Source organism: Zootoca vivipara, chromosome 12 (genome assembly GCF_965207765.1).
Source record: "Zootoca vivipara chromosome 12, rZooViv2.hap1.1, whole genome shotgun sequence".
Taxonomy (NCBI): domain Eukaryota; kingdom Metazoa; phylum Chordata; class Lepidosauria; order Squamata; family Lacertidae; genus Zootoca; species Zootoca vivipara.
In genome coordinates this window covers 20,993,309-21,012,857 of record NC_142595.1, presented here as the reverse complement: position 1 = coordinate 21,012,857, position 19,549 = coordinate 20,993,309, and the positions used below count along the sequence as shown (strand labels likewise).

The 19,549-nt window shown below is 45.5% G+C and overlaps 1 protein-coding gene across 1 annotated transcript in view; it reads right to left on the bottom strand.

The window, feature by feature from the left end:
* Positions 1-1,456: 1,456 nt before the first annotated feature.
* Positions 1,457-19,549, bottom strand: part of SP6 (Sp6 transcription factor) — a 31,210-nt gene continuing 13,117 nt past the window's right edge. Inside the window, exon 3 of the mRNA XM_035136328.3 lies at positions 1,457-2,740. Within this exon, the coding sequence (XP_034992219.2) occupies positions 1,601-2,740 (1,140 nt within the window). The 3' untranslated portion in view covers positions 1,457-1,600. The remainder of the gene's footprint in view (positions 2,741-19,549) is intronic.

Here is a 19,549-nt window from a genome sequence, read left to right as displayed (position 1 = left end):
AAAGTTAAATAATATATATATATATATAGCCAGAAAAGTGTATTTTCACTAATTAACAGCTCAATTAAAAAGGGTTATAAAACCCAGACTCGTTCATGTCGACACACTTATTAAAAAGATGGAAGGGTAATGCTAAGGGCATCTACAGTCTTCTGTCCTCCTAAGAAAATGATAGATTTTCTACGGTAAGAAAAGGCAGAAGAAACACAGGGAAGATTGTAAATGGATAACAATGTTGTATTGGACACACACAAACACCAAATGTGAATGAACAGGGCATTATTCCACACTAAACACCTACTATGGAAGCAGCTGATACGTCTGCATTCAATTTGGATTTTTCAACTCCTTAAGAGTATTTGGCCACCTCATGAGAAGAGAAGAATCCTTGGAAAAGACCCTGATGTTGGAAAGATTGAGGGCACTAGGAGAAGGGGACGACAGAGGACAAGATGGTTGGACAGTGTTCTCGAAGCTACGAACATGAGTTTGACCAAACTGCGGGAGGCAGTGCAAGACAGGAGTGCCTGGCGTGCTCTGGTCCATGGGGTCACGAAGAGTCGGACACGACTAAACGACTATACTACAACAAGAGTTGAAAATCATAGATGATTTTAAAATATTTGACACACTCCTGTGATGTTACAAACACGTTACGAAGATTCACATTACAGGAGCTCCTATCATTTTAAGACCAGGAATGTCTATTGGGAAGCTAGTTAAGGATATAAACACCGTTTTGGGGACTGTAACCTTTCCACAGGTGACTTAAAGTGAGTATGTGTATAAACTCACATTTCAGCCTGGTCCTTAAGAAAAATTTAAAATAAATCTGTAGTGCATGATTTATTAGGTTACAAGGGCTATAAAGTACCACACGGGGAACTAAACTGTACTTTCAGAGCCACTTGTGAAAACACCCATAGTTAAGGATAAGGTTGAGGGGCCTCAGAGGCTTTGGGAACAGAGCAAGGTAGCAATCTAAGACACAAGCCAACAATTCTGCCCCCATTATCCTTCCAAAAAAAGAAATCCAACGGAGGTGTGGCAGCTATTTTGCCTACAAAACTAGGGTAGCCTTGTTACCTACTAAATCAGAGACCTGGGGTGGCGGTGGGGAGTTGAATAGTGGATCCAACCCCCTAAATCTCTACAAGCTTAAACTGAAGAATGTCGTCCCACCGCAACTGTTAACACACTTGTGTGTTCTCTGTGTATAATAGAGACGAGAAACCCATCATTCAAGATGGAGACAGTTAAGGCCCATATCCCTCCATTTATATCTGCCCAGAAGATTCCACTTAGCCCAACCCACCTCAAAGACCATCCTTCAAAAACATCCCTCCCATACTCCCCAAACACACACTCAACACACCCAGCTGAAAGCTGCTCAAGGGCGTGGCCCTTCCTAGTGTGTCCCAACAACATCGTCCTTTCCTCCTAGGGAATAAATAACTTCTCCTTCCAAGGACAGAATAAGGTTCAGGCTTAGAGGGTGTTGTGTGATCCCAGAGCCTTGAGCAAGGAGGACAAGTCAGTAGGCCAGGAGGCACCATTATGGAGAGATGGCGAGGGGACATCCTCGGCGAGGAAGAAAGGCTCAGTTGGGTTGGGAAGCAGCACTCGAAGAGCTTCCGTCAGGTTCCCGTTTGACTTTTGCGGGAGGCTCTGTCCCAGCTTTGGCCTCTCCTTCTCCTTCCTCCTTAGCCCCTTCATGTGTCTTCATGTGCTTGCTCAAGTGGTCACTTCTCATGAAGACCCGGTTGCAAACAGGGCAGGTGAATTTTTTGGTTCCCGTGTGGGTCTGAAGGTGCCTCTGCAGCTCATCAGAGCGGGTGAAGCGCTTCCCACAAAACAGCCAATTGCAGACAAAGGGGCGGTCGCCACTGTGCCACCTCAGGTGGGCCTTCAGGTGGGATGTCTTGGCATAGGCCTTGCCGCAGCCAGGGATGTGGCAGTTGTGGAGGTGCTTCTTCTTTGAGTTGTCAGGGCACTGGCCCACCCTTTCGGCCTCCTGGCAATTAGGGCACCGGCAGGCGGTTTGGCCAGAACTCCGGGTCACCGAGCGCCTCGAGCTCTTTGGCCTACCACTACCATCCCCAGCCTGCTCCATTGGGTGGGGCTCCTGAGTAGAATCCAGGGACTTGATCACTTCCTGGCCCATGAGGTGTGGCCCTGAAGGCAACAGGTGGTGAGGCGGGCCACAGAGCTGATGTTCTGCAGTGCCATAGCCACCCAACCCTGGCTGAAGTCCACCTGTGTGGCCTGGCGGCTGGAGACCACTCTGAAGCTCCATCCAGCTGGATCCGGCATGGAGATCCCACCATGGATTGATGCCGCCATCGTCAGCGCCACTGCCAGGATGGGTAGGCCTGAACCAAGGTTCATAGTGGTGAGCCATATCTGGTGCTGCCTGTAGGAGCTTAGAGTACGGGCCAGGGGCCAGCTGGCTTTCACCGTCCAGGTCTAACCTTGAAGCCCCATGCAGCTCGTAACCAGCATTGCCCGAATACTCTGTGTCGGGCCCAGCCAAAGGCAGGTGCTGGAGCTCTGTGGGTTGCAGAGGGGATGGGAAATCTCCCCCGCTATCTGGGCTGGTGTGGGGCTGGAAGGTCTGCAGAGGCTGCAGCTCTACGTGGGTTGGAGAGGAACGGGGTGTCTCCGAACACTGGTTGCCAAGAGAACCACAGACGGCTGTGAGCATTGCAGAACTCCTCGGTGGGTAGGTTCTCAGACACACCTGGACAGGAAAGAAGGAGGAAGAGAGAGAAATGGTTGTGAGACAACAGCAAACAACAGCACAGAAAGCATAACCCTCCCTCTAAGGGACAGGCAATCTGTCGATTTTGGTTTCTCAGTTTCTCATTTTCCCCATCTAAAGTTCAGTTCTCCGCATTTCCACACCAGTTTGTCCCCCCCCCCCCCACGTTCTTATGAGAATTCACCAGCATTTTAGTGTGGATTTCTCCTAATATACTCATTTTTTCTATGCAGTTCTGCTTAACGTACTGTCATGGACTGGCTGGATGCAGAAGAATGGTGAGAAGCACAAGCGGGAGAACCACCAAGGGGAGGAAGAAGGCTCAAAGCTCAGGGAGTGGTGGTGGGACAACAACGAGCGGTAAGAGGGAGAAGACTGGGAGGAGGATGTGTCAGAAGTTGAAGAGGTAACAGGGTTTAGTGAGCAGGGAGGGTCTATGGCAGAGACATAGAATCAGAGACAGAAGCTGAAGCAGGAAAGTGGGATGAGGGATGAGGGAGGCCAAGAGGCAGGCAGGGGAAGATCGGGTCCTCCCTAACAAGAGGGCACGTGTTGCGGTGTGACCTGGCAACCAAAGCCTGTGTTGTGGGTGGGAACGTTTGGATGGCCACAACACCCTATGGAGGTCCCTCGATGCTGGGTGCAATCAGATCAATGGGATGCCAGCAAAATTGTATCGAGGGACCTCTATTTAAGCCCATGCACGTTTCCCTGAGCTTCCTCTTTGGGGCCAGTGCATTGGAACACCCGCCCACCTTTCCCTATATTTAGGGTTTGCACGCATGACCCTGTCATTGGGTCATTGACACAGTAATAATGGATTTGTGGTGGACTAATACTGCACCTTCTACACACCGGCCTGCTTTATTAGTTGTTATGTAATGCTTCCCCACGTTCTTGCTGCCTGGTGAGGACACTCTTGCAACAAAAGTGGGACAACGTACCCCTCAATGCAACCTGGGAACATTTGCGCAGACAGGCGGAGTCCCCCAAACCCCCGGGCGACCCCCTGAGCGGAATAAAGACGCAAGTCAATGTGCTATGGGATTCAAATTGGCCACAACTTTATTAAGATTCAGGTGTAGGGAGACCTTGGCTCAGGCATTGGGCGTTATCCTTCCCAGTCCCCAGCCGGGGTTCTGGGAGGCTTCGGGGTTATCCACATGTATGGGGACGTATGTTCAAGCCCACCCCCCATTCGCCGCCGCTGGAAGGGTGAAGTGATGACACCTATTGGTATGGTCCATACTTCCCCCAATACCCCAATCTTGTTGCTGCAAGGGGGTGAGGTCTCCGCCTCACGCCCCTCCCTCTAGGAAAATCGCCAAAGAATTCCGCCCAAGGCCTGAAACCGCCAAAGTTGTGACTTATTGCTACGGGAAAGGCAAAACCTGCCAATGCAGGAAAATTCCTTTCTGGCCCTTCAACAGCGACCTTGACATAGCAGCACCTGTGTACCTGTGAAAAAAAGGTTAACCTGCAAAAGAAACTTGAATGAGGGTGTGGAGGGTGGGAGAAGCTCTGGAACCAACTGGTGCTTGGAGGTAAGATTCAAATTCTATTATGTGAGCTAGAAAGTCCCTCCGCTTACCTGGCCATCCTCTGGCAACAGCTCCCCAGGCAGGATTGGACGCTAGGCTGGGGTAGGCGGAGACCCCTGGCACCCTACCCGGGAAGGTGGTGCCAGCCCCGAACTACCAAGGAGTCGCCCTATGGGATCAGGGGGCCGCACACGACCACGCAAAGGTCGCCCCACGTTTGATGTGTGGAGCGGTCATTGTGGTTTGAAAAGTTATAGGATTTCAGCAGAAAGCTACAGGACACATGCATCAATTGGAAACAAACTGTCCTATCTGCCCTGAAACGTTTGCATGCAGAAACGCTGTTAAAAACTGGATAGTATATAACTGCTACCATCGTGAGTGCAAATAATCATGAATGCACAATAAAAAAAAGGACGTCTGGAGTGTAGTGTAGACACGTTAGGTTTTTCTTTTTAAAAAAACAACAACACTGTGGTAGAGGTTGTTGTGGTGAGGGTATGGGGTGGGGAAGAGATTTAAATATAGCTTATTCTCCTTTTTCTTCAAAAGCCTTTCTTAGAGACAGACCCTCTAATCGTCGGCTTCTGCAAGGCAGATAACAGTAATTATACCATCTGATCTTCAACCGACTTAGCTGTGATGGCACAACTCTTGCCTTGTCCCATCGAAGGGAAGAGGGTTTGCTGAGGGGAAAGAAAATCGAGATTTGAGGCCTGCCAAGCGAAGCTAAGGAAAACTAAGAGGTGGTTGAAGAGTCCACAAACCATTGTGATACCCAAGGCACTAAGGGTGAAACAGCTACAGACATGCCAAGCTATCTTTTTATTTATGGGTGTTTAATGGATGTCAGGAAATACATATTGTTTCTGAACATTTCTCTCTCCGTAGAATAGAGATGCTGAGTTCTATAAAGAAACATGGAACATTTGTTAAGTACTTTATATTTCATATTTCTTGCCTGTTCCTCAGGTTTTCACAAGTGAAAGTTTTGCCATCACTGCATTGTCATGCTGGGAAAAGCTTCAATTGCTGGATTTCTATGTGACATAAAGCAGCCCTGCCAGAAAATGAAAATCTTAATGGTGCAGTCATAAGCAGAGGCAATCCAAGTTCAATTTCCCATATAGCTAGACCACTTTGTATTCCAGGAGTGAGGAATCAGCAAAATATCTGGGGAAATCCAGCCACATGGCAGCCCATGACAACAGTGTTGTTTTTGCCTATTTTCCCCGCTCAAAAATAGCTCAACGCCCAATTTCTTTCTATGCACAAGAGAAAGGTATCAGCTGGTGTAGGGAAACCCCAAGGTTTGTGAAAAACAAACAAATCTTTAGGGAAAATGGCTTCCAAAACAGTCTAATGACTCAGCAGCCACAGAATGCTGTCCAACACTTGGAAGGAATACCCCAAAAACCCAGGGCAAGGGATATTGAATAGAACATCCTGGAATTGGTCATGGCTAGCTAATCCTGGATGAAATGCTCCACGCTGCAACATTTTGTTGCAGGCCTCACTTCTTTATTATACAGTAACAAATCCATATTTGCCACCAAGTGTACTTTCAGCAGGGAAGCCCAGTCAGTTCCAGATCTCTTCTAAGAATATCTGTTTTCCCAAGCAATGTTCGCCATATTCACATTAGTGTGCCAATTTCTTTTTAAAGTGTAATGTAAAATGTGAACAAAGAGCACCTTCACTATGTAGGCTTGCTCAAATCACTATCTCAGCAGTGTCAAACTAGACAAGACTATTAAGCACATCTAGACTGACCATATACCTTGATCTGCAAAAAGCAGCTGTAGTGGATTCTAGCACGGATTGGGACCATAGCATGCCGGGGGGACTTTAATAAACCCCCCCCTGCCATTTCCCACTGCAACTCCTCCTCTAAATGGGCTTAACTGGGGGGGGGGAATAGGGGCAAATAGCAAATTCTGGGGAGATTTTCAGTAGAAAAACAAAATGGAAAGGGTTAAAGCTCTTCCTGATACAGGCTAGGAGCTCAGGGCTGCTTTTTTATGAAGAAAGAATGCTGCTAGTCTAAGTGCATTCTTAAATCATTTCTTAAAAGTCACTTCGAGGCTATGTAGGCATGAGCAGCATAAATCACAAGGAGGACATTCCACCTCCCGCATGCTGTGTTTCAAGTCATATATGCAACCCTATGCACACACCAGGGAGGAGGTGGAAATGTCTTTACCAGGTGCTAATTGCCTATTTGGTTTCCCTGTGCCTGCTTACATTTTTTCAAACCAGAGAGAAGCTGCTTTGAGGGGAAGAGCAGCATTTCTCAAGAAACTGCACAATCCTCTGCACATGATTTCAAATAGCAGCGGCGAGAGTGTACTTGAGCCAGAGTGAATTGTAACGTAATCTGAATGGTAACATGCTCTAGTTATCTCTCGCTTGGACTACTGCAATGCGCTCTACGTGGGGCTACCTTTGAAGGTGACCCGGAAACTACAACTAATCCAGAATGCGGCAGCTAGACTGGTGACTGGGAGCAGCCGCCGAGAACACATAACACCGGTCTTGAAAGACCTGCATTGGCTCCCAGTAGGTTTCCGAGCACAATTCAAAGTGTTGGTGTTGACCTTTAAAGCCCTAAACGGCCTCGGTCCAGTATACCTGAAGGAGCGTCTCCACCCCCATCATTCTGCCCGGACACTGAGGTCCAGCACTGAGGGTCTTCTAGTGGTTCCCTCGCTACGAGAAGCCAAGTTACAGGGAACCAGGCAAAGGGCCTTTTCGGTAGTGGCACCCACCCTGTGGAATGCCCTCCCACCAGAGGTCAAAGAGAACAACAATTACCAGACCTTTAGAAGGCACCTCAAGGCAGCCCTGTTTAGGGAAGCTTTTAATTTGATTTCTGTATTTTAATGTTTTGTTGGAAGCCGCCCAGAGTGGCTGGGGGAACCCGGCCAGATGGGCGGGGTATAAATAATAAATTATTATTATTATTATTATTATTATTATTATTATTATTAAAGAGGGGTGACGAGGAAACTACAATTCCAAGTGGGAAAAGCTAGGATATTCCCTGAGCTCTCTCACACGAGGACCATTTTGCTTTGCAGATACATCCAGTCAGGCCATTACTTGTGGGGAACAAGGAGAAGGCCACAGTCTTCTAGTCTTCTAGTAGTTAGTTGTATTACCTGCCATGGGAGAGCTTACGTTCCTTTTGAAGGACAGGTTCATGCTCTGGGAGTCTACTCTGGTGGCTACCGTAATAAGTGCTCATGCCCAGCTTAGGCTGGTTCCCCACCAATGGGCATACCCCTCTTGGGATAGCCTGGCTTCAGCTGTCCATGCTTTGGTGACCTGCCACCTGGACTACTGCAAAGCACTGTATGTGGGGCTGCCCTTGTAGGTACTAGGCTGCCGGTGGAGTCAGTCAGATTGGACCATGTGTCACTGGTCTTGAAAACACTCCACTGGCAGCCAGTGAGCTATCAGGCCCAACTCAAGATGTTAGAAAAGGTAAAAAGGTACCCCTGACCGTTAGGTCCAGTCACGTACGATTCTGGGGTTGCGTGCTCATCTCGCTCTATAGGCTGAGGGAGCCAGTGTTGGTCTGCAGACAGCTTCCGGATCATGTAGCCAGCATGACTAAGCCGCTTCTGGTGAACCAGAAAAGCACACGGAAATGCCGTTTACCTTCCCGCTGTAGCGGTACCTGTTTATCTACTTGCACTTTGACTTGCTTTCGAACTGCTAGGTTGGCAGGAGCTGGGACTGAGCAATGGGAGCTCACCCCTTCACGGGGATTCGAACTGCCGACCTTCTGATTGGCAAGCCCTAGGCTCTGTGGTTTAGACCCCAGCGCCACCCACATACTAGCATATTAACCCCAAATGGCACCTAAAATAGCGCCTTCCCCAGTAACAACCATCTTCCACTGGGAGCTGCCTTCTTGCTAGTTGTATTTTCATTGGCTTCTCCCCATTTGTGGTCTGCTGGTCCCTAATGAGGTGCATCCGTCTCCCTCATTGCTCATTTTCAGGAGAAATTAAAAAATATTCCTGTTTTCCCAGCCATTTGATGGCTGAAAGACACTGCTCCTGGCAACCCTGAAATCACTGGTTGAAAATGTTTTTAATTGTTTTACAAAAAAAAAACCCTTTTAAAACAACAACCTTTAAAAATGCTTTTAGTTGCTGTGTTTTTAATGTTTCATCATTGCTGCGTCTGATGCCTTGGGCTGCTTTGGGAGGAAGGACGAGGAAATACAACTCAAATAAATAACGCTTTATGCCGTTTAAGAGTAGGCAGTCAAGTAACATGAACGCCACCATACTAAAGGTGACTATCATATGCACCTAAGTGGGTCATGTTTGAGGAATTCCCTGTGCCAAATCTCCAATTGCGCTTAATATAGAGCACCCACAACACATGCTAGCTAGAGGTCTAAGAGGCTAACCACATTTGCATCGCTTACCAGCACATCACAACTAACTTAGGCAGAAGAATTTAAGAGTCATTAATGAGCGGGAATATATAGAAAGGGGGCCTGGCTCACTGAGCACCTTCCCCCAAGATGTCCCATTCTGCAAAATTCCCACTGAAATGTGCAAGATCTTGAGGGAATTAATTCTACTACAGTACACATAAACCCACCAAGTTCAGCACTTTTGCATCCTGTGCAGCTAAATGTATCTGCATGCATACAAAATGGGAAACATGGTAGAGTCAAAAAATGAGAGATTGTCAATCTGCAAATATCAATTAGGATTCCCCCTTTCCCAGTTGGGGTCCAAGCTTCTCTAGAGCAGTGTTTTTCAACCACTGTTCCGCGGCACACTAGTGTGCCACGAGATGTTGCCTGGTGTGCCGTGGGAGAATTACTTTATATATAGTCAATATAGGCACAGAGTTAAATTTTTTAACATTTTCTAATGGTGGTGTGCCTCGTGATTTTTTTCATGAAACAAGTGTGCCTTTGCCCAAAAAAGGTTGAAAAACACTGCTCTAGAGGAAGAAATTTAAAGAGGGCAAGGATACAGTCGGGAGTAAGGAAAAGAAAAGGAGGGGACGGGCTCACAGTTGTAGATTTTAATCCCCCCTGCTGCTGCCAAAGAGACAGATAGCATCAAAGTTGATGGAGTATCCCAGAATTCCATGTTGTGCTGTGTGGCGGTGTGACTCACTCCCCAGTTCTGTGGAAATGGTGCAATGGGAGGAGGGAAAACCCCACCCTGGGCAGGGATTGACTTTGGTCTTTCAAATTGCAGCAGCACCCTCTGCAAGGTCAAAATTTGGCGCTCCCTGGCACTCAGCTTCTGTTCCGCATGCGCACTACATCAAAGTTGTGGTGCCCTGAGGCGCCCCCTGCAGCTTGGTGCCTAGTGCGGGGGAACGGGTCACACTGCCCTAAATCTGCTTCTGCCCTGGGCTGTGAAACTGACCTGTCTCAGCCCCCTGTATAGCTGAAGGAGCATTTCCACCCCCATCGTTCAGCCTGGATACTGAGGTTCTGGCAGTTTCCTCACTGCAAGACATGAAGTTACAGGGAACCAGGCAGAGGGCCTTCTCGGTAGTGGCACCCTCCCTGTGGAATGCCCTCCCATCAGATGTCAAGGAGATAAGCAGCTATATGACATTTAGAAGATTATCCGAAGGCAGCCCTATATAAGGAAGTTTTTAACGTATGATGTTTTTACTGCGTTTTTATATTCTGTCGGAAGCCGCCCAGAGTGGCTGAGGCAACTGTCAGGTGGGTGGGGTACAAATAATAAAATTACGATGGTGATGTTGACGATGACATTTATATCTCACCTTTCCTCCAAGGAGCTCAAGGTGGTATACCTAGTTCTACCTTCTCCATTTTGTCCTCTCAACAACCCTGTGAAGTAGGTTAGGCTGAGAGGCTGTGACTGGCTCAAGGTCACCCAGTGAACCTTAAGCCATACACCCACTAGACACACATGTACACAAATGTACACAATTGGTGGCCTTAGCCACCCTTCCAAGGTCATATGGTGCCCTGCTCAGTCTATTGTGACAAACGCGGAGTGTGGCTCAAGTCTGTGAGACAGAAAGAATGATAGATCTTTAAGCCCCAGCCAATTATTCATCTATATTCTATACAACTGGATGCATCAAGTTCCAATTCAAACAAAAGGAGAAATCATTCAAGTCTCTCTTCATTCTCTTTCACTATGAGGCACTGCAGATGTTATCACAGTTGGCTCAGGTAACACCCTCCCTCCCACTACATAACGGCTTGTGCAACTTCTGCAAGCACTGTAACATCTGAACTGGAGACACAGGGAAGATTGCTGAAGCGAATTCTTAGTCGTGATGAAAGCACCCGTTTGGTTAGCCTTAGGCCACAATCCCAAACACACTTACACAGGAGTACGACCTATTGAACATATACGGTAGCCACTTAATCTCCCTGAAAAAAGTTTGCGCAAATCTGTCAGAGAGAATAAGTTGTTTGCACAACATCTGCAAAGAGATCGTCTGGAAGCAACACTGGCATTTGCCTTCATTCACCTGGGGAACCTAATGGGTCACATGCAGATCACACTTTGCCTATAAGTTCTCACAATCCTTTTAAAAGGCTCCTTTGGTCTAGGATCTGCCAGACTCTGCTGTTTTTTTTTTAATGCAACATATAATTTCTCTCTCTCATTTACTTAATAAACTACTTATATTGGGTTTCTGTAGTGATCTGATGCATGCTCTGAATTGCCTCACTTACCCCTCTAAACAGCATGGATCCATGCTACAGATTGGTGTGTTGAATGGCATGGAAATCACAGGATTAAGCCCAGCTGGTGGCAATTAGTGGATTTATGGAATGTACTTCCCATTCATAAGAAAGTACACTTGGCATCAAATCTTATGTAGCGCTGGTGACTGATATTACAGAGGCACAACTTCCCTAAAAATGCATGCTGTTCCTCACATATACAGAATGGAAGTTTTTAAAACAAAACTTGAAAGCATATCCACTGCTTAATCTTCATACTGCAGACATGACTATGGTACAGTAGTTTGGAAGCAACACAGTACCAATTATCTGGCTCAGTACCTCTTGCTAGCAAGAGACATACAGGATCTATGCATAATACCCAAATTCAAAAGCATACTCTAGAAGCATAATCACAACAGAGGCTGACAGAAGGTAGATCAGGATCCAATGGCAGATCTCTGGGGGATATTCAGTAGTACCACAGAGTTGTCAGGAGCCCGGCAGGTAGGAATGGAAGGATATACCAATTTAGCTTCTCCCAGACTTTCATTTTTCCAATCTAAAATTAAGTTCTCCCTTCTTGACAGCAACTTGCCAAAACACACACACACACACCTACAAAATCCTCGTAAATTCACCAGCATTTTAGTGCAAATTTTTCATACTGCCTCTGACAGCATAACCATCAACACCTTGACACCTTTCTCTCCCTCCCTCCTCCTTCCTCACATACAAGGCATGCTTTAAACTGCTATCACCTTAGAACATCACAGCAATGAAAGATGATGGGCAAATGCTAAACCCATTAAGCAGGTATGGCTGCGGAGTATTAAAATCATGTGAACCATCTGTGATTGCCATCTCCTTTAGATTCAGATACACACGCCCTTTGGCTGATGGCCCCTGTTCCTCTAGGGCTCTCTTGCCCTGTTTTCACAGGACTCAGAGCTCCTGAAAATATGCCGCACCGTGTCTAAGGTTATGTACACATTAGCGGCTTGAGATACAGGAAGGTTGTCCCCCCCCCCCCTGCTGCATTTCAAGTCACCACACACACCAGAGACGGAGTGGGGATGTCAGGTAAACCCATTACCCGATTTGTTTCCAAACTTTGCTTCGCTGAAGTCGTCATCTGTACATCCACAGCTTTACCCTAAGCCCCCATTTTCCAATGGGATGCAAGCTGGCCTGAGGAATCAAACAGGAGTATTTCTCAATAAGATACAGCCTACAGGACACCTACGAATTGTGGCTGACATCATGCATACTTGGCTTTAAACACCAGCAGTGGGAGAATGCTGGAGCCAGAGTACATGGCAATGTATACACAGCCTGAGACGGTGGTGGCGGCATTTTGGTGGCAGCGCCTGTGATGGTAGAATATGGCTTGAGGCACCGGAACAGGGACTAATGCCAAGACGGGGAGTGTGGGCCAGAAAGCCAGGATCAATAGGAGAGGTTAGGTTGTTCTACTAACTAAATGGAGTTCTCAGTCCCATTTGTGACTCTATGGGTCCATTCTCATTTATAGTATAGCTGTGGTCTAAACCACTGAGCCTCTTGGGCTTGCCGGTCAGAAGGTTGGCGGTTTGAATCCACACAACAGGGTGAGCTCCTGTTGCTCTGTCCCAGCTTCTGCCTACCTAGCACTCCGAAAGCACGCCGGTGCAAGGAGATAAATAGGTACCGCTGTGACAGGAAGGTAAATGGCGTTTCTGTGCGCTCTGGTTTCTGTCATGGTGTTCTGTTGCGCCAGAAGCGCTTCAGTCATGCTGGCCACATGACCCGGAAATCTATCTGTGGACAAGCGCCAGCTCCTTCGGCCTGAAAGCAAGATGAGTACTGCAACCCCAGCCTTAGACTGGACTTTACTGTCCAGGGGTCCTTTACCTTTTACTTTACAGCACAGTATGTGGTGGCACTGCAAGAGTGCCACTTGGGCAACACATACTGTACTTTAAAAATGAGCCATGAAGAACTTGTGCCTACACAAGTGGGGAAGCCTTGCACAATTCTAATAGCTTGCCTTTGGAGTGTTGCAAACTGAAGTAGTTTTATTGATTGCATTTGATTTAGAATGTTATTTTAATGCCAGTGTCTTGAGTTAATCATACTGTGTGTGTGTAACACCTGTTTTGCAAACTGGCTGAAGACCGATTTTTACCTTTAAAATATGATATTAAACAACATAAAACATAAAAATAAGCTCCCTGTCCTTACGTTCAGGGCCAGACCAACTGTAGAAACCATCCAAGTGCTTGGACAGAAATACTTTTAGGGGCATGGACAAAAGGCCTCTTAAAACAAAAGGGGGTTCTTTTTATAACCAGGTCATCCAACATTTTGACCAAGGAGAAGTGGTAGTTTGTATTTCTGCATAAATTAAATGAGTAGGCCACAGTAGGCATTTTGAACCCCACTTATTCAATGGTTTATCCTGAAACCATGGCTCATTCTCTCTATCACATGTATATACATATGCATACAAATATTACACATTATGGGTACTTCCAAATGAGAGTTTATTCTGGAATTTTTGCTGCTCGAAGCCATAGGGCAGGCACCCCCAAACTTCAGCCCTCCAGATGTTTTGGACTACAATTCCCATCATCCCTGACCACTGGTCCTGATAGTTAGGGATCATGGGAGTTGTAGGCCAAAACATCTGGAGGGCCGCAGTTTGGGGATGCCTGCCATAGGGTTTTGTTTTGTTGGGTTTTGTTTTGCAGCATCCACACCACATGGCATCATCAAAATGCCAGCCTTACCATGGAACAGTGATGGTGAATCTTGGCACTCCAGATGTTTTGGAACTACAACTCCCATCATCCCTAGCTAACAGGACCAGTGGTCAAGAATGATGGGAGTTGTAGTCCCAAAACATCTGGAGTGCCAAGGTTCACCATCACTGCTATGGAAAATATGATAAATAAATAAAAACTCATTGGACAAGTGAGAAACTGTGCAAAACTGAAACGGACCAATTTGCACATCCCTAGCGTGGACAACAAACCACAGAGTAGCAATTAATATTATGGCCGAAAAATGAGAATGAGTAGACGTTAACTTGCTAGATGTGCAAATGGAACCATTTGCAATACAAGTTTCCCATCTAGAAACAACAAAGACTGCTCCCTGCCTGCCCTTTTCATCTGTCGCGCAACAGCTTGCCTTCCCATTCTTCCCATCAGTACTCTGTGATAAGAAATAAGGAATGTTTAAGCAAATGCTTAATCCCATAATGGATCTGGTTCTACTAGTTGCGCTTGAAACGTGTTCAGTAACATCTACTATCAGCATTTATTTGACCAGGGGATGTAAGAGACTGTTCCTAGTGGAACAGTTGGACATCTAGAATACATGCATGACGTTGTGCAATCACATGGAATGGCAAAATGCTTTTGTAGGGTTAGATCTGTTTATGCTGTAATCCAGGCATCCTCAAACTGCAGCCCTCCAGCTGTTTTGGCCTACAACTCCCATGATCCCTAGCTAACAGGGCCAGTGGTCGGGGGGATGGGAATTGTAGTCCAAAACATCTGGAGGGCCGAAGTTTGGGGATGCGTACTGTAATCTGACCAGAGGATTCCAATAATCTTAGTAATAGTTTGAGGCTCATATTAGGGCTGCCATATTCCAAGAGGTAAAAGTCTGGACACAAAAAAAATTCCTTCCAGCAGCACCTTTCGTGTGCATGCACACGAAAGCTCAAAGCAATGACAAACTTAGTTGGTCTCTAAGGTGCTGCTGGAAGGAATTTTTTGTGTGTCCAGACTTTTACCTCATACCAATGACAAACTTAGTTGATCTCTAAGGTGCTGCTGGAAGAAATTTTTTTTATTTTGTTTCGACTACGTCAGACCAACACGGCTACCTACCTCTAACAAAAAATAATAATGTTGAGCTTCCGCCACCACCGAGCCTGAGCTGCCACGCCAGAGCCCAAGCCTGAACCAAAGCCACCCGCACACACACAATTTCTTAAAACCCCAAATCCAGGACATTTGCTTTAAAATATAAACTTCCCCCTGGATGGGCATGTAGGACTGCCAAAAGAGGACATGTCCGGGAATCCCCAAAAGTATGGCAACCCTAGATATGCCAATAATTCTTAGGGGATTCCTTGGCTCAGATTCTAAGAAACGACTTTCTCATTTGGCTTGTTCTAAAAGAAGCATACACCCTCCTCCTTCATCAGATATAGGATGGTTTATATTTAAAGAAACACCTTCTTTGTTTTAAGATATCCTCTTCCCCCCCCCCAATATCTTTAACTACCAGGATTTATAGTTTTTAGTCATTTGTGAGATCACCCTCAACTTAGACTATGATCTTTTCTTTTAATTGTCATGCAGAAGAATGTTAGGTGCAACCACAAAGAGCCTTCATCTCTCATCTTGTAGGCAATTCCCTTTGATTCACACGCACAAGCCAGTGAAGGGATAGCATAACTCATCTTTGATCTTCCACTAGAACTATAAAGAGTGCTTAGCCATTCTTCTCAGCTTGCACAAGTGAGTCAACTGGGAATTGCTATTAGGTAATATGCAAGGGTGTTTTGTAGCTGAGGTTTACACCGCCTCTGATCACCTTTCATGCTGTTTCTGATTGATGTTGAAGCAGGAGAGAAAGTATGAGGAAGGTACTGGAGAGGCAAATGAGAATGCTGACCAATGTAGATCTTTATATTTAATATTGCTAGGCTTTAAGTCTTGTGTGAAAAGGCTACAAATGTGAACTGGTACACATCCCAGATGTGGGACAGTTGTGATCTCAGCCATTATATATGACAGATGCAACAGGAGTGAGTGCTCTAGACCAGAAGGATTGCAGTCTGCAAGTTTTCCACCTCGTATCTCCTGTGACAGCTGAATTTGCAGCTGCAAACTTCTGAAAGTCTGTCTGTGCTTTGATTTTTATGTTAGGCTGGCTCTTGGTTGGTTTTATTAATTTTTCCAGTTTTACAGCTGCCTTGATTCCGTTTGATGTGGGCTTTTCTTATAATGTTTTTTGTATGCGTATTTTTGTTTCTAAGCTCTTTTATTCACAGATAGGCACTTTGGGCATCTTCATTTGAAGGAGAAAATCTTAGTGTTTTTAAGTGTCAGGTGTAACTTCAGCCTGAACACAGCAGAGTTTGCGCAGGCTTTTCCGGAAGCTTCTGGCGGTAACTTAAATGACTAGACGTCTGGACGCAGAGTAAACTATATACAGGATTTATTAAAATAAAAGAAATCCAGAGTTTCTATGTACAACTTTAGAACTCAAAACCAAAGTAAAATAAATCCTTTCCTCTCTCTCTCTCTCTCTCTCTCTCTCTCTCTCTCTCTCTCTCAACCGATACAGCACCTCTCCTCCTACACTGACCACACTCACCACACCACGTACTGTGCTAGCTTTCTCTGATAACAGGGCTCAGTGCTGTTCTCAACCAATGAGAGCGCAGTTACTATGGCAGAAGTAGACCTTGGCTTTCTGCCCAGTGTTAATTGCTTGTCCTAGAGTTGATTGTGTGAAGAAGCAATCTGATGGTTTCTCATGCTACTAATTTAGCAAAACCCGAACAGAAAAGTGGGGTATAAAATACTGCTTTTAAAACAAATATAAAGCAGACTGATCACCAGCAGATAAATGTACACATGACTGATTTGCCATATGCAAAACTGCAGTGCCTGGCTGGTGGGAAAATGCAATCCACTGATGTATAAACATCAATGCAGTAATAACTAAGTTTCACTCAAGATGTAGATGATTCTTACCATGCTGTGATCATTAAATAAATTTTAAATTGCTGTAGTCACATCATATAGTTAAACTATATTACCCATCAAAACCCTGAAGTTTAGCACGGGTTATAATGTACTTTATTTTTCTTTCCTTTTTGTTTAAGATCAAAGAGATTCTACATAAGACATGATTAGGGCTGGCTTGTTGGGCTATTTAAATCTTGTATTTTGTAGGCTTTTATTGCCGTGTTTCATGTGTTCTATTTTGGGAGTTTATGTTTGTTTCAAATCTATGTTGCAACCTGCCCAGAGCCTCCAAGCCAGGGTGCGATAAAATTCCCCAAATCCTCATCTATATCCTGTTGCGACCTTAAGGTGAGCCTAAAGTGATGAAGACCTCTAGAGAGGCTTTCTTGGTGGCTGCTCCATTAGCAGAAAATTCCTATTATCAGCAACATAGGACCATCAAGGTATTCCAGGCAGCATGCAAGATTTAGGCTGCAATCCCATTCACATTTACCTTTACCTTTAAGCCCCACTTAACTCAACAGGACTTACTCTTCAAGACTGCACCGTTAAACTAGCACCCAGATAAGAGTAACATTTTTAAAACAAACCTCCAACAATTTTAGTCAATTAAAAATGTGGCCCAATTAATCAGGGTAGTAGCTTTTAAAAAAGAAATATGCCGGTAAGTATGTATAAAAAGTGCAGGTGGCAAGCATCATCAGAAGGCAGGTATCCAGATTCTTTTATTCACACTAGAATGTTTCTCTTTCAAATCTGAATCTTGATTTGAAATATGAACACGCCCTCTAAAAAGGATGGGGAATCCATGGCCCTCCAGATTTTATTGGACTACAACTCCCATCATCCCTGTCTATAGACCATGCTGGTGGTGCCTGATGGAATCTGGAGTCCAACAATATCTGAAAGGCCACAGGCTTCCCAGCCTCTGGTAAAAAAACAAACAGAAGATTGTTTACTGCTCACAGAATTACAATTCCCAGTATCCCTTAACAAACTACTGTGCCCAGAATTATTTGAGGAAAATAATGCTATTCAATTGTGCTGCATTAAAGGTTTAGCATATACAAGTGCCGGATTTTGGAAATTTCGGCCGTTCCCCCCCACAGGACTCCAAACTTGGGGGCAGGGAGCAAACAACAACACCTATGTTTATAAGGTACCTACTGGGAAAATTCAATTTAAAAGCATCAGTACCAAAAGGAACTATTGTGAAAATAAGAAATATTTGAGGGGGGCACCAAATGTTGTCCTTGCTTACCAAAGTCTGCCCCCGTGTGTAACACAGTCTATATGCCTGTTAAGTCTGCTTTTTGAGTTCTAACTGCTGGCAAGCGACTTCGAAAGCCTGCAGGTCTCAGAACTTAGGGTTCTTTCCTCTTAAACTGGATTTGGACTGGACATCTATTCAAATGCCTTCATGGAGAGATGTGAAAGCTGTCCTCTGTAAAGCAGACTTGGGAAGCCAAGTTTCTCCAGGTCTCTGACACACTCCATAAGAAGTTCCAGGGACATATCCACACCATTCATTTGAAGCACATGGCTTCCACCAGAGAATCCTGGGAACTGTAGTTTGTTAAGGGTGCCAGGAATGAGAATCATAGAGTTGGAAGAGACCACAGGGGCCATCCAGTCCAACCCCCTGCCAAGCAGGAAACACCATCAAAGCATTCTTGACATATGGCTGTCAAGCCTCTGCTTAAAGACCTCCAAAGAAGGAGACTCCACCACACTCCTTGGTAGCAAATTCCACTGCCGAACAGCTCTTACTGTCAGGAAGTTCTTCCTAATGTTTAGGTGGAATCTTCTTTCTTGTAGTTTGAATCCATTGCTCCGTGTCCGCTTCTCTGGAGCAGGAGAAAACAATCTTTCTCCCTCCTCTATATGACACCCTTTCATATATTTGAACATGGCTATCATATCACCCCTTAACCTTCTCTTCTCCAGGCTAAACATACCCAGCTCCCTAAGCCGTTCCTCATAGGGCATCGTTTCCAGGCCTTTGACCATTTTGGTTGCCCTCTTCTGGACACGTTCCAGCTTGTCTGTATCCTTCTTGAACTGTGGTGCCCAGAACTGGACACAGTACTCCAGGTGAGGTCTAACCAGAGCAGAATACAGTGGTACTATTACTTCCCTTGATCTAGATGCTATACTCCTATTGATGCAGCCCAGAATTGCATTGCCTTTTTTAGCTGCTGCATTACACTGTTGACTCATGTCAAGTTTGTGGTCTACCAGGACTCCTAGATCCTTTTCACATGTACTTCTCTCAAGCCAGGTGTCTCCCATCCTGTATTTGTCCCTTTTAATTTTTTTGCCCAAGTGTAGTTCTTTACATTTCTCCTTGTTAAAATTCATCTTGTTTCCTTTGGCCCAGTTGTCTAATCTGTTCAGGTCATTTTGAAGTGTGATCCTGTCCTCTGGGGTATTAGCCACCCCTCCCAATTGGTGTCGTCTGCAAACTTGCTCAGGATGCCCTCAAGCCCATCATCCAAGCTGGTGCACAGCTCCCAGAATTCTTTAGTGGAAGCTGTGCACTTTAAATGTGTGGGTGTGGATGTCACCTAGGTTCAACCCCCCAGCTTTCCCAGCTAGAGCTGGGAACATTCCCTGCCTGAAATCTTACCAAGCAGGTGCCAGTCAGTATAGACAATATTGAGTTAGATGGACCAATGGTCTAGGGAGTTTCTTATGTTCCTAAAACACTAGAAAGGTAAAAACGCAAGTATTATTTAATTGTCTTGTATAGTAATTGGTTGCACTTTAACAGTGTGATTACTTGCTC